The sequence below is a fragment of the Alternaria atra genome, assembly GCF_907166805.1.
Source record: "Alternaria atra isolate CS162 genome assembly, contig: 21, whole genome shotgun sequence".
Taxonomy (NCBI): Eukaryota; Fungi; Ascomycota; class Dothideomycetes; order Pleosporales; family Pleosporaceae; genus Alternaria; species Alternaria atra.
In genome coordinates, this window is record NW_025091319.1 from 3,479,954 (window position 1) to 3,494,030 (window position 14,077).

Genomic DNA, 14,077 nt, shown 5'->3' on the forward strand with positions numbered 1-14,077 from the left:
ACGACATATATCCGGTATGAGGTAGGTCAAATCCAGGAGCGCATGCATGTAGGATATCTCAAGAACGTATGCAAGGCTGCTGATTGCACCTAGATTGGCACACGCAAACTATGTGGGTACATTTGCATTGAGCGTACGCGAGGCTGCATGTCGATCACCAACGGCTGCCAAGTGTGACGGCCCAACTTTCGCCCGGGCTAGAGATTCTAGCTTCTATATGCGGGCGACGGTTCATAAGCGACAGGTTTACCAGGCCGTTGGAGGAGGCTGTTGCGTGGCCAGACGAGATGCCTCGGTAGAACGCCCTGATAGCATTGGATCCCTTCGATCCTTTTTGCGGGGAACATCCTCGTCGGATCTTCTCTCGTCATAGAACCGAAATGACATCCAGTCCCATCTCGCCGGAACGCCGAATGACAGCTCAAAAAGTTTGATTCCACCTGTCAAACGTCAAACTACATCTATAGCTGAGCAAATACAAGACTAGGGAGATGTTCTTCGACTTCAGATATCTGAACGGCCATGCACAGCTAGCCACGTACTAATCGTATTCGCGCTGATTCTCAGCAAGCGAATCAGACCCAACACTAGTCGCCGAAGCTTCCGCCGCAATGACGCACGTTTGTATTGCTTCGGAAGGCCATCGGCACGGGAGTCAAGTTGGTTCCATTGACGGTTACTGTGGTGGAGGCAGCTAGCTGGGTTGGGGCGAGGCGGGATACATCTGCGGCTTTTGCGTGACCGCCGCAACATTACATGATGCTCATTGGGCTAAGCAGGATGACAGGAGTATATATGGATGCTCGACCCGTACCTGGTTGGCGGGCTCCCCTTGCGCAAAGGTAGACTTATTTATCGTTGCAAATCCCGAGTAGTTGGAGAAGATAGACGTTGGCACCTCGTCGCTACTCCTCTATTCACATCCTCATCTAGTTCGCCAATATGCTGCAACTCGCTGCAGTTGCAGCTTTGATAGGTGCTGCGTATGCACAGAACTCGTCGTTGCCTACTGTCGATCTTGGCTACGAGATTTACCAGGCTTCAGGTTTCAATGTTCGTCACTCTTCTTTCCAATTTTGATGTCGCCTTGCTAACTAATCCAGAATACCGGCAACTTCTACAACTTTTCCAACATACGATATGCCGCTCCACCTGTTGGGAACTTGAGGTTTGCACCGCCTCAGGCTCCAGCAGAAAACAGATCAGCTATCAATACCGGCAGTGTATCAAGGTAGGTGTTATGAGGGCGTACCTTTGACGCAATTATACTAACGTATACAGAATATGTCCTCAGGCTAGTCCCGGCTGGAACGCACTGGCGGCTCAGTCGTTGACCAGATATTTGCTCGGTCTTCCTGCTTCCAACACATCGTACTCGACAGCGGGGGCAAACGTCAGCAGCCCGGTCCCCGAAGCGGATCCCCGCGAGTCTGAAGATTGTTTATTCCTGGATGTCTTTGTTCCCGAGGACGTGCTAAGCAAAGCCGGGCAAGGCTACGGGGCTCCTGTTCTGGTATGGATCTACGGAGGCGGCTATACAGGAGGCCAGAAAAACTACAACCCGGCAGGTCTGCTTGCTGCGTCCGGCAACTCATCCAATGGTGACGTCATTTATGTTGCGATGAACTACCGTCTTGGCGCTACCGGCTGGATGGGTGGCCCTTCATATCAAGCGGAAGGAGGTGTTTCAAACTTGGGTTTATACGATCAACGATTTGCGCTTGAGTGGGTTCAGGAGAACATTCACCTCTTTGGAGGTGACAAGAACCGAGTAAGTCGGAATTGGTATCTGAATCTGCGACATGTACTGATTTCTTTTTCCAGGTTACTGTCTTTGGCGAAAGTGCTGGAGGTGGATCGATTATGCATCAGATTACTGCATATGGTGGCACTAACGGTTCAGCTCCTTTCCAACAAGCTGTTCCCCAGAGCCCCGGATGGCAACCGACAACTTCTGTTGTTACGCAGGAGGATGTCTACCAGAGGTTCCTTACGCTCACCAACACCACGTCTCTTGCGGAGCTGCGTGCTCTTCCATCTGAAGAGATCATGCGTGCGAATGCCCAGCAGATCATCTATGATTCTCCGTATGGCACATATACCTACGGGCCTGTGGTGGATGGTCTCTTCGCTCCTCAGCAGCCAGCCCAACTCTTGGCTCAAGGTCGATTCGACAAGAACGTACGCGTAATGGTCGGTCACAACGCTAACGAAGGAGCCCTTTTCACTCCTTTTTACCTTCCAAACGAGGACGCATTGGAAGACCAGATCGCGAGCGCATTTGCCAATGCTCCAAAATCGTCTCTAGACTACATCGTCGAAACCCTCTACCCTCCAGTGTTCGATGGTTCATTGGGCTACACCAACAACTTTGAGCGCGGCAGCCTCATCGTTAGTGAGGGTGTCTTCACATGCAACACCAACTACCTCTCCAGAGCCTACGGAAACAAGACATACTCCTACCTCTTTGCGATTCCTCCGGCTATACATGGCCAGGATGTTGGGTATACGTACTTCCAGGGTGGTGCTGCTTCCACTTCGCCCACTGGCGTCACTAACACAACCATTGCTATTGCTCTGCAGGAGTTTATCACTAGCTTCGCCGAGAACGGTGTGCCAGACGCCGAGGGCGTGAAGCAGTTCAACATGTACGGTCCGGATGCGAATGTTTTGGAGCTCAATATTACGGGCATTGAGGATGTACGCGACAGCAACGCGAACGCTAGATGTGCATGGTGGCAGAAGGCGCTGTACTAAGCATGAGAAGATGCAATATTGCCAGGTCAAACAGACAAATAACCATAATGAATCAATGACATTCACAATAGCATACGTGCACATGCAAAATTTTGTGAAGCCTAGCCTAGGCATGCTAATTCCGCAATCGCGATGTTCCTCCACCGTGCATGGCAGCACTCGGACCCACATCCGTGATTGGTTGATCATAGCTACGTCATTGTACAGCAGCTCTCCACGTCCACATGCTTTAAAGCTGTCTTCTGCCGCACACCCACAAGATCTCAATCTATCAAACCATCCAATAAATCAATCACCACCTCTCTCACCTCTACCAATAACTACATTCCCCTAAACACCAACAACCACACAACGAACCATCAATATGTTCCGTCAACAGATCGCCCGCCAGGCCCGCCTTTTCAGCACCACACCCGTCGCACGCAAGAGCCCCGTAGAGGCTATCAAGGATGCTGCCAAGGCCGTCGACAGGACGATTTCCGGAGCTGCCGTAAAGGGCATTGAGAAGGGCGGTACGTACATTATCCATCCATCACATTTCCCACCTACGTTGCACCGCCTGATGCTCTATTTTCTCTCATAGCCGAGAATATGACGACATCGTACAGTGCGCAAGCTTCAAACATACTAGCAAACGAGAAGACGGAGACTAACAACATGAACAGAGGAAGTCGCTGGCGCCGTTAAGGAGTCTGTTCCCGAAACGACCGGCCAGGCTAAGGGCCAGGCGAACGAGATAGCCGGCGAGGCCAAGGGCAAGGCCCAGGAGCTTAAGGGCGAGGCCAAGGGCAAGGCACAGGAGCTTAAGGGCGAGGCCAAGAGCAAGATGTAAAGACGTCGACGTATATTGGGAACGACACGTAATGACATGAGGGGGTCATGCTTTGTTGGCTTAGCTGCCTCAGGAAGGTCAAGCTTAATCGTCACGGCAGAATGAATGAAATAAATAATGTTTCAATGACGAAAATTTGGTCTTCGTGGACGGTGAAACTATATGGTTTTTAGTTCATAACATGCTGCTGACCTTGCTGTAAACAGGCCTATACCTCTAGGTCTCTGATGAACGATCACAGCTTCCACGTTTTCATCTACCGTCTCGCCCACGCTTATTCCGATGCCTCTACCACATTGCATTCCTGTACTATCTCACCGCCTTTCCTGCTCCATGGCTCGATCGCTGTCCGATCGCGAACTGGTCTCAGCACTGCATGCCGTAATGCAATACCACGCTGTCCCCTTCGCAATCTCAACTCGTGTTCAGGGTATGTGTTTCTCAAGAACGCTCTCTTCAACCAAACCAGGTGGTATGTACAAACATAGGTGCTCGTCTCCATTGCCAGAAAGGTTGACGAGTCGCGTATTTTAGCTGGACTAGTTATTGGTGTAGAAAGAGGAGGATTTAAGATATCTACGTGTGCTGAGCTGAGAAGTAAAATTCGGGAAAGTTGGGCCATTATATGACTTTGCAGGTTACGACAGAGATAGATGTTAGTGTGGTTGCGAAGGGTTGTGACGGCTCCTTTAATATATATCAAACGGCATAGTCCTCACTGGATTCATATAGCCATCACGTAAAAGCAGCAGCGTCGTGTGTCTAAAGAAACAAAGATCTCATATTGAACTACGACCCAACATCTTGCAGTCATCATTAAGTACCTCATCCCAGAGACCATTGACAAGGTGGGCGGGTGACAAGAGAGAGAAGCGAAAAGAATTCGAGAAGGAGATGGAATGAACGTCTACACCAATCAAGGAAAGTAGAGAAAGTAATGAGGCCTGTGTTGGTAAGATGCGATGACATGTCGTAATGCTTCATCCAATCGTTTTCACAAAGGAGCCATCACTGCGTAATCGGAACCTTGGTCCTCACATAAACCACATACCCATCTGCGGAAGTAGTTAGCGCTTGTTCTTTTGTGCATCGAATAGCAGCAGCAGAGAGTCTCACCATGCCTCTCTTCACCTTGTCACCCTGCATTTCGTACGTCTCCACAGGCGGCAGCGCGTACCCGCTCTTGGTCGAACTCACACTCGTCTCAAAAGTTGTCTGTGTGAGACTTCCTGTTGCGCTCGTGATGTCAGTGCTCGAGTCTACAGGGAAGGAAGTAGCGGTAGCATCGGTGTTGGTTGCTGAGCTAACGGGTGGGGTCCAGTAAGAGTAGCCTGAGGAAGTAGCGGTAGAAGACCCTACAGGGAAAGAGGTAGCGGTAGCGTCGGTGCTGGTGGAGCTGACTACGATACTAGTTGAGCTGGAGGAGCTTTCAGACACTAAAGACGTGAAGGAGCTCTCGGTACTGCTGACGGTGGAAGTCTCGGAGCTGGACTCGTTACTAGAAGAAGTTGAAGGTATGGATGAAGACGTCTCGGAAGGAAGCACGAAAGTGCTAGTGCTAGAGCTGATCGACTCAGTATATGATGGGGTCTCAGAGTCACTGGAAGACTCGCCGGACGACGCGGTTGTCCAGTATGAGTAGCTTTCCGTTGTCGGCGTTGGCTCAGGATATGTTGTGGCATCAGATGGTGTAGGAGTGAAAGAGTCTGTCACAATCGAGCTGAGTGAGTAGCTGTACGATCTCGACAACGTCGATGAAGCAGACCCGGTCTCGGACGCACTATGTACACTGCTGGTATCCTCTGTAGGCGATGGTGTATATGATGGTGTGTAAGATTCCACACTAGACAAACTGCTGGCTGACGAGGTCTCTTCGGAAGTACTTGGAGTGTATGAGGCCGAGTCAGTGGTGGAATACCTGGACATGGTGTGAGTTCGAGACCAATCGTGTGTGGAGGTACGACTCCGGCTGATTCTTGAGCTTCTAGATGACGTCGAAGCCGAAGTTGACGATGATACTGAATCACCAGTCTTCAATGTGGGTGTCTTAGTCGTAGTGTATGACTCTTCGGACGTGAAGGTAATCCAGGATATGGTTGATATATCGATGGTCGACGAGTAAACGGTATCGGTTTCAGTAGGATTGCTGCCGCTGCTGGTGGCGTGGCCAGGTGGAACATAGTAACCGGAGGACGTGGCAATTCCAGAAGTAGTACTGTTACCGCTAAATGTTGCGGTGGGATTAGTGCTCGTGTCGGTCACGGTTCCATTAGAAGGGTATGGAGGGGGAATGGTGATGACAGTGGTGGAAGCGATGACGGAAGTAATGACAGTCACGTTCGTACTTGGCCCTTCTATGGTTGTCGATGGTCTCGAAACATAGGAACTCTGTGAACTTGTCGAGTTGGTACTAGCTGTGGAGGTCAAAGAGGGTATTGAAGACCCTGGCGCGGTACCCGTGCCCCAAGTAGACGAAGCCGTGCCGGTGCTGTTGCCGTAAGGTGCGGATGTATCGTGGGGTGGCAAAGATGGGTAGTACCCGGATCCGGAAGAATGGGTTCCAGTCGAAAGAGGGATGCTCATTGATGAAGAGCTGCTACCCCAGCTACTCGCTGTAGCCGCGGTAGATGTAGAGTCTCCTGGCGAAGTTTCACTGGATCAACAGATCAGTTCAACGAGAATAGAACTGCATCGACTGATCATAACTTACGATGTCGGTGGGACAACAACCGACGTGATGACAATAGTACTGGTGTAGACGATTGTGGAGGGCTCTGGTGCTGTGGAATTCGCTGACAACGAGGACGTTGGAACAGGAGGAATATCAGTGGAGAGCGAGATGCCAGTACCAGTGGAGTATGTGTATGACATGCTAGTACCGCTGCTGCTTGAAGTCGGATAAGGAGGAGAGTATGGCGGTGGCGGTGCATACTGTCGAGGCCGCACGTGCTGTGGAAAGTTCACTAGGTAAAGCTGTTAGCTCATGTTGTAAGAGCAAGAGAAATTAGGTTCCCAGTACAACGACTTGAACAGTAGATGCTCTCGACGGCCGTGGTGAACTGGATACTTACATGGCGACTGCTCGGCAGCAACGAGCGTCAGAAAGGCCACCAACGGCATGCAGGTACTGAGCTTCATGATTCTTCGTAAGCCACGCAAAATTCCTATTCTAGGAGGTGAATGAATAAACGAGTGGTAATGGAGAAAGAAACGGGAGGCTATGTCTAGCAAACAATTACAACTGAAAGGCTTGTGCCTCAAGTGAGTGAAGACAATGATCTTATATGTGATTATGTTTGTTCCACCGCGATGGTACAATGGTGTGATCCTGCCAGAACTGTGCTGCAGCAACAGAGTAATCGGTTAGCACCAACACGGGCATGCAGCATAGCATTATGCTTCCATTTATGGTATCCGTCCCCCAAGTTTTCGGAAGTTCAACCTTGACGGCAGCCAACATACAATCTATGATGCCTATGTCATTTCATTCGACATATTGGGCTCGGACTCTTGACTTTGTGGAAGCTCAGAGTTGCAGCCGTCACCGGAGAAGAGACGTAATGCCTCGATAGGTCAGACTGGCTGAGGTTGCTTCGCAGCGATCCGTAGACAGGTTAGCTGGTGTGTTGATATGGATTGATAGTGTAACAACACGCTGATAATTCTGGATCTAACTCGAGAAAGTGGTTACAGGATGGTAAACGGCTAGAGTAGACCAACGTCACACTGCAGCGCAGCAGCCGCCACCGGTAGTGCAGAAGGAAGCGAATATAGAAAAGGCTCGAAGGAATGAGTTCGCGAATGACGAAGTGATCCAACCTACCGTTGTTGAGATCGAACAGATTGATACAGCCACTTCTCTGGGCATGGTATTGTTGTGAGCCAATGGACCGGCGTAACTCGACGTTGAAGAGTGCACCGGATTCCGTTATGCTCGACCATACTCGAATTCTAGAGGCGTTACAAGGGTGACGCAAGAATGTGAAGTCGGCTGGAACGCCGCCTGACAGACGCCTCGCAGTGTTTCTTTGCCCATAACATACACTTCCATATGGGAAGAGGCATTATGACCGGACGGGAGTGCATTTGATTAATCGGTATTCAGCCACATGAATATGGCTCATTGCAGGATCAATATGCATTTTGTTATTGCACACAGAAGACTGATCCCGCCATCGGCGTTGTCGCCTCCCACTCGACGCTGTTTGTCAGTATAGGTTGTGCAGTTTTCGGGCTCTACTAGAGCATGTACCAGTGGTACGATACAAGAGCTTGCTTGAGGAACGCAGCAGAAGGACCACGGACGACTCGAGGTCAGGGACTGCACTAAACAGCTTGCATATCGTCGAGTGGAAGCTGCCACGACTAGCTCCATGCACGGATGCAGGAACCAAATTCGAGTCCAGGGTCCTGCGTCTCACAGAAAACCCCGCGGTAGGACAAGGTGGTCAGCGCAACGAGCCGCGAGACCTTCCGACGGCCTGAGGTATGGTAACGTAGCTTGATAGCGAAAGAAAATCGAACGTGCTGGCGTAAACTTTCGTGCGGATCGCACAGGCTGAAGTCGTCGTTGCAATGGAACAGATCTGCTGGAAGCGTTGTCAACGGTACGAGGGTGCTGTTCACGACGCTAGCTCGTCGTTAGTGTCATCATGTGAGCCAGCCTATCTGTTCCAAAACTACCTTCGACTCGGCACGACCAGACTTGCGCAAAGGGTTACGAGTGACAAGTATGTAATTCGTCACGTAGCAGAACATTGTGCGTAACTGGGTTCCAAAACTGGTGCATGTTACCAATCACTCGACGGGCCGCATCAAGGCTGTTACCCGACACGGAACCACAAGCTGGACAGTCAGTGTTCATTGGTCTTCTGGGCTCCTGTTTCATCATCTTCTTTTGGCTTCTTAATCCTCGAACCTTAACCGGGTGTCAGCTCGTAGGGAGATATGTTTGTGGGACAAAAGAATAGTGAACAGTTGCAAACCTGATCTTGTTAATAATACGTCACATACATATCACGCAAAGCAGGAATGCAAAATGTATCGCATACAGCTGATAGCCGTTACAATTATGTATTATGCAGTAAGCACTTCGAGTTGAAGTGTTACTGAGAGAGGAGATCGCTATACAGGCGACAGCAACCTCAAAGCGCCTGCAAGGGAATACGCTTGTATCCTGAACGCATGGAGCTATTTCTTAGCCCATATGGAAACTCCACGCAACGCCCCCAGTCGTAACCTCGTGAACGACACTGTACAAAAGGTATCATGTGTGTGTGAAACCAGAACCGTTACCCAAGCGTAGCAAAGTATCAAGGCAATCGACGCACACAACCCAAACGGGGTCATACAAAGAAGCCTTTGGCCTCGAAAGAAGAAATAGACAAAGAATAGAAAAAGACAAGGATCCTAATCCCAGTTGACGAGGCTGTTGCCGTTGTCCTGGTCATTGGTGGACTGGTCATCGAAAGAATGTGTAAAGTCGCCGCCTTGGAAGTCGAAGAAGGCACTGTAGTCACCATTGCCAGGTGTCAAGAATGAATCATTCGAGTAAAAGCCATCAGAGATGGCACTCGGCATCGACGGTGATGTGGTGCCAGAGACAGGCTCGGTCTTCAGGTTAAGACCAGAAGACAAAGTCTGAGCGGAACCAGTAGCATTGTCTGACATGCTGGTGCTGTTCGGTGCCCGTGTAACCTTGTTAGGGTTGTAGGTGTATGTTGGAGCAAATGGCTGAGGAAGGTTGTCACTGCCAGCCATGAAGACAGCAGTGCGTGGGTCGTTCTGATCAAGGACTGATCCCAAAAACTGCTGCGACTCGGGTGGCATAGACAACGTCAAAGGGTTGGTGTTCAGTGCCTGCGAACTGTACGGATAGTTCGTGGGGCTGTAAGAATATGAAGTGGGTGAATTAGGGTCACTCTGCACAGGTGCAGCATCATGGACTGAAGCCGCATTTGGCGAAGCAATCTGTGGTGAGGATGACTGACGGTGCTGAAGCGAGTGTGCAGTAGGCGAACGCGATAGCGAAGGGCGCGTTGGTCGCTCTACTGTTTGGTTTGGTTGCTGGAAAGCTTGCGGCGGTAAAGACAGTCTCCGGTTTAGCTCGGTCTGCGGCGTCGTGGTACCTGCACTTGCCGGCTGAGCTGACGGATCAAAGTGCGATGTGCCTTGAGGCAGTTGAATAGAAAGAGCGCGCTGGTGAGACTGAGTCCTTTGAGGAATGTGATACGGTGACTGTCGGTAGCTCTGTTGAGGCTGAGCGGTAGTTGGGCTGAAAGGCTGCGTTTGCTGGAAACTCTGGGGCGAAGCCGGAGTAAACTGTTGTGGTGGAAGCATGGAAGGGTTCAGCCAGTTGTTTGCCTGGGGAAACGAGGCACCGTTGGCTGGATACTGCTGACCAAACTGCTGGAACGCCGGGCCCTGGTTCTGGTACTGCGACATGAACATGTTTCTGACACCGTGCTGTGTCGCGATGTAATCATGGAGCTTCTTGTTGAACATGACAGAGGTAGTGTGCAGATGCGCGTTCAAGCGCTGGTACTGAGTGGGCAGATCATCATCCTCCTCTTCGTACATCTCTTCATTGATGACATCCTGCTCAGTTACACGCAAAGCACGGCCTGTACGCTTCTTGTGAATCTCAGAAGCCCTACGTGCCGACTCAATGCGAGCCTCTAGACTACGATCACTGCGGCGTGAGGCAGCAATGTAAGCACTGTCGGGCATCAGAATTGGTTTCAAGTAGACTAAGTTGACATGACTAACCGCTCCTGGTTCTCTTCATGAGTGCGCTCAGTCTTGACCGGTCTGGCCGAAGTGAAGGTTCGACGTTCGGCAGGCATGGTGAGGTCCAGACAACAGATGGTGGATAAAAGCGTGGAGCGGCAAAGGTGTGTGGGTGGCGGTGGGGTAGCTGACAGATAGCGGTGTCAGCACAACAACGGATAGTCGTTTGGAACAGTTCGAGGGGTACGTCTAGCAACGACTTCGACTGTGAGGAATAATGGAAGAAAGAGAAAGTGCGAGGAGCGGGCGGGCAATGTATGTAAACGGAGAGGAGAAAAGTGGCGACTGTCCACGCGGGTGCGGATGTGCTGGGCGGAGCAGGCCTAAAGATGGGCCGAAAAACAACGGAGCTAGAAAGACGCTCACGTACCGCGACGACAGGGTTCGGACAGCACCCAGCTAGATACAGATACGCGACGAGTGACGTGAGGCACAGTAGCAACGGCCAAAGTTGGCCGCGGGTCCCAAAGGGGTACAAGATTGGTGTCAAAGTGGGAACTGGCGCTGGGGTGGCAGCGATCGAGCTGTGAGGGGCGCGTGTGAGTGGTTCCGATGCACACAAATCTCTGCTACGGGCCGGGGGAGGGTAAGCCAGGATTATCAAGTGGCGGAGTCTAGCGGACGAAGACTGGGTATTTCGATGGCAGTAAACAGTTTGTGCATGGACGCTTGCAGAGCAGATCGATCGTCGGGAGCTGGTATCTTGGGGGGGTGGATGGTGAAGCAGCGGATTGGGAGCAGTACGGGCGCGTTACGTCGAGGGCTTGCCTAGCACATGTTATAGCAACAATGGAAAGAAGCAATTGCAGTCTTCTGGAATCTGACCACACAATCAATCACAAGCAGCGGCAGGGCAGTGTGCCAGAAACCAGCAGTTCCCAGTCCCCACAGCACTTGTGCACAGCACCTGTGGACAGCAAGCAGCCAATGGCACCAGTCGAGGGCAGCGGCAGCAAGTCCGGCGTGCTCTGGAGGCCGGTCGGCGAGGTGTGTGGAGTAGGGGAGAAGGTTCGCGGCTAGCCCTGTGCCAGGCTCAATAGCTGCATATTGCCCTCGGCACCCGTAAGCCAGCGACAGGACAACACTACGCCCACGGCTTGGCCAACTGGCGATCGAGCACGCTAGCATCTCTGTGGCACTTCCCGCCGATAAACGAGACGCGTGGTTGAAGAGGGGGAGAGCCCACCTACGTCGCATCAACATGATATCACAGCTGGTTCCTAGGTGTTGCTATGCCTTGCATGGCATCTGGCTGGCGCGGGATTAACCATCCTGTCTCCGGGCTGACTAACACGGCCGCTCTGGCTCAATAGCTCTTACATTTGCGACGCGACGTTTGCACCGTACCCAACTACCATCAACTACCACAGTGACTACAATATTCTACTTTGGCCAGCCAGGAACACTTAATCAAACGTGCGCCGGCTATTGTGTGCACGGCAATCGCGATCGCGGCCGCAGAAGCTTCCGCAAACTGCTCAACCAAACGCGAACGCACATGCTCACGTAAAGTGGCCCGCGCTATGGAGACGCAGCCGTCGGGTTGCCGTTGGCTCGTTCCCGCCTGCGTGGGCTTCCAGTCGGCGGCTGATACTGTAGCGAGTCTAATCCTACGCTTATACCTGAATGGAAGAACTCGCGACGAATAGCCGTCTAACGCGAAACGCCATCATGTCGCACCTCGTCATGCCCCCCCAAACAATACCCAGCTTTGGATAACCTTACCTGCAGCCATGTAAAATGGCCAAAACGGCTGGTTTCACCGTGCTGCACAAATCTCATGACAGTCGATCGCCCAGGTTCAGGAACAAGGGGAGCCCTGATCGAAGGAAGAAAACTTGAGATACGCGAACCTCATATCGGGAATAGCTCCGATCTGATCGTACTTCTCACGCAAATTCGGAGCCCTGATGCGCCCTGAGAACTTTGCTGCCCACCGCCCAGGACGTGCGCGCCGATTGCTCGATAAAAACATGTCGCCGACTCCTTGGTCCACAACAATAACCACTGCTGGTGCCCCTCCTTACTACGCTTTCTGTACCAGCGGGAGGCCATGCGTCAGAAGAAGGGACGGCGCTCTGTCAACACAACGGTTAGTGCAATTCTTTCGTTCCCCAGGCTATTGGCACCATGGGAAATTGAGCCTGGTGATCTGAATTGGAGTATTTGTCACTATGGCATTCACCCAAGACCCGGCCGTCCGCCGACGTCACACGGCATGGCTTCTTCCTTCCATGGCTTCTGCCCCGCCGCAAGTGCCCACTACCAGATCGCCAGGATACTAGCTTCGGCCTGTCAGTGTATCAGCCAGTCAAAATCTGATAATCCCTGCCTCTTCATCAGACTTCAGATCTCATCTCAGATGAAATATCTCCGGCCGTCGTGCATCCCATCGGCTCTTCGTGCACCGAGTGGGCTAGGAAACATGCCGGAGAGTACTCAGCAACCGCGTCTAGATGCTTGAACTTTGCGTTTCTCTCAGCTTGGCTCCCTGCATCCAGTACATCGAGCCGACGTCGGGCTTGCCAGCCGTCAAACACACGGAATTGCTTTCGTCTACTGCAGGGCTGTGAGTGACCGTGGTTCTGGGTCCTCTACTTGCGGACTTGTACGGTTAACCGACTCCTTTTTCAACCAGACTTGGCACATTTCATTTCCTTTGAAGTAATCTTATGTTTTGAGATCATCGTGAGGTGACGCAGGTTCCACGTTGCTACGATGACTGGTACGCAACGCTCCGCACCAACCCCCGGTAAAAGTGACGTCGCGGAGGATTGGGTTGGCGCCATCTCACACCCACATGTGAAGGAATCTGGAGCTGGCGCACATGATTCTAATCCAACGTACGTTTAGCTGCATGATCTTGCATCCGAGGCGGCTGCGATATCCTTTGCGGCATCTTGAACGCGCTTCGTTACACAGCGGCTTTTTGTACCGGCATCTTGAGCAGCCACCCACCTGCTGGGGTTTCTGAAACCTCTCCAGCTTGTTTAGACTACCTTCGATTGGCACTATTGGAATGAAGCGAGGCTGCAACATAATCTGATCGTGCGGTTCGATAGTGGGACAACAAACAAGTCCAAGCTAATGCGGCAAGTGGAGCGCTTACGCCACGCCGCAGCACCCATGCCGATTGCCCTTTAATCTCCTTACTACTCCGCCGTTATGCTCCCCATGCCACTCACCAAGACTGCGTGATGACGGAATGCCCTCGAAATACAGCCTTAGGACACGGCTGTTCCAGATTTCTCAATTCCACGCCACAGATAAGTCTTTGATTGTTTCGAGTACACTGCAAACGGCAAGGCTTTGTGACGTTTATGCCAATTTGCTCCGGCGTGCAACGCCGCCTAGTTTTTGTAGGCTGTGCGATCTTTCTTCCTTAGTTCGGAAGGTCTGATCTCAACCCATGACCTCCAAATTACTACATAGTACACAACACCAGAGTGTAGAGCTTCAGTGCCATGCCGCTCCGCGGGCCCTAACGCACGGTGGCCGGTTGCACTCGCTTGCATGCACGTCTCGGTGATATGCTCCTCTCCAATCAAATATCCTTCTTCTCATAAACCCCTCTTCGAAATTATCGTTCCTTTTCTTTTTGTACCGTACGCGGTCCCGGGATCCCTCAAAAGCCCAAGTTGATGTGGATGCGCTTAATCTGCTGCATTAGCTTGCCATATGTGCGATGGGCTAGCTTAC

The 14,077-nt window shown here is 51.6% G+C and overlaps 4 protein-coding genes across 4 annotated transcripts; 2 read left to right on the forward strand and 2 right to left on the reverse strand.

Annotated features, from left to right (window-relative positions):
• Positions 1–942: 942 nt before the first annotated feature.
• ALTATR162_LOCUS1570 (uncharacterized protein) lies at positions 943–2,757 on the forward strand (the record flags this gene model as incomplete). The annotated part of the gene is made up of 4 exons (XM_043309167.1): positions 943–1,053; positions 1,104–1,231; positions 1,282–1,771; positions 1,825–2,757. 4 exons carry the CDS (start codon positions 943–945, stop codon positions 2,755–2,757), a joined length of 1,662 nt encoding a protein of 553 aa, XP_043165102.1.
• A 364-nt stretch (positions 2,758–3,121) lies between these two features.
• On the forward strand, positions 3,122–3,589 carry ALTATR162_LOCUS1571 (uncharacterized protein; the record flags this gene model as incomplete). Its single annotated transcript, XM_043309168.1, has 2 exons — positions 3,122–3,269; positions 3,423–3,589. The coding sequence occupies 2 exons, from the start codon at positions 3,122–3,124 to the stop codon at positions 3,587–3,589; spliced, it is 315 nt and encodes a 104-aa protein (XP_043165103.1).
• Positions 3,590–4,597: 1,008 nt separating this feature from the next.
• ALTATR162_LOCUS1572 (uncharacterized protein) lies at positions 4,598–6,727 on the reverse strand (the record flags this gene model as incomplete). The annotated part of the gene is made up of 3 exons (XM_043309169.1): positions 4,598–6,242; positions 6,300–6,552; positions 6,661–6,727. The coding sequence occupies 3 exons, from the start codon at positions 6,725–6,727 to the stop codon at positions 4,598–4,600; spliced, it is 1,965 nt and encodes a 654-aa protein (XP_043165104.1).
• Positions 6,728–8,998: 2,271 nt separating this feature from the next.
• On the reverse strand, positions 8,999–10,434 carry ALTATR162_LOCUS1573 (uncharacterized protein; the record flags this gene model as incomplete). The annotated part of the gene is made up of 2 exons (XM_043309170.1): positions 8,999–10,307; positions 10,358–10,434. The coding sequence occupies 2 exons, from the start codon at positions 10,432–10,434 to the stop codon at positions 8,999–9,001; spliced, it is 1,386 nt and encodes a 461-aa protein (XP_043165105.1).
• Positions 10,435–14,077: the final 3,643 nt, after the last annotated feature.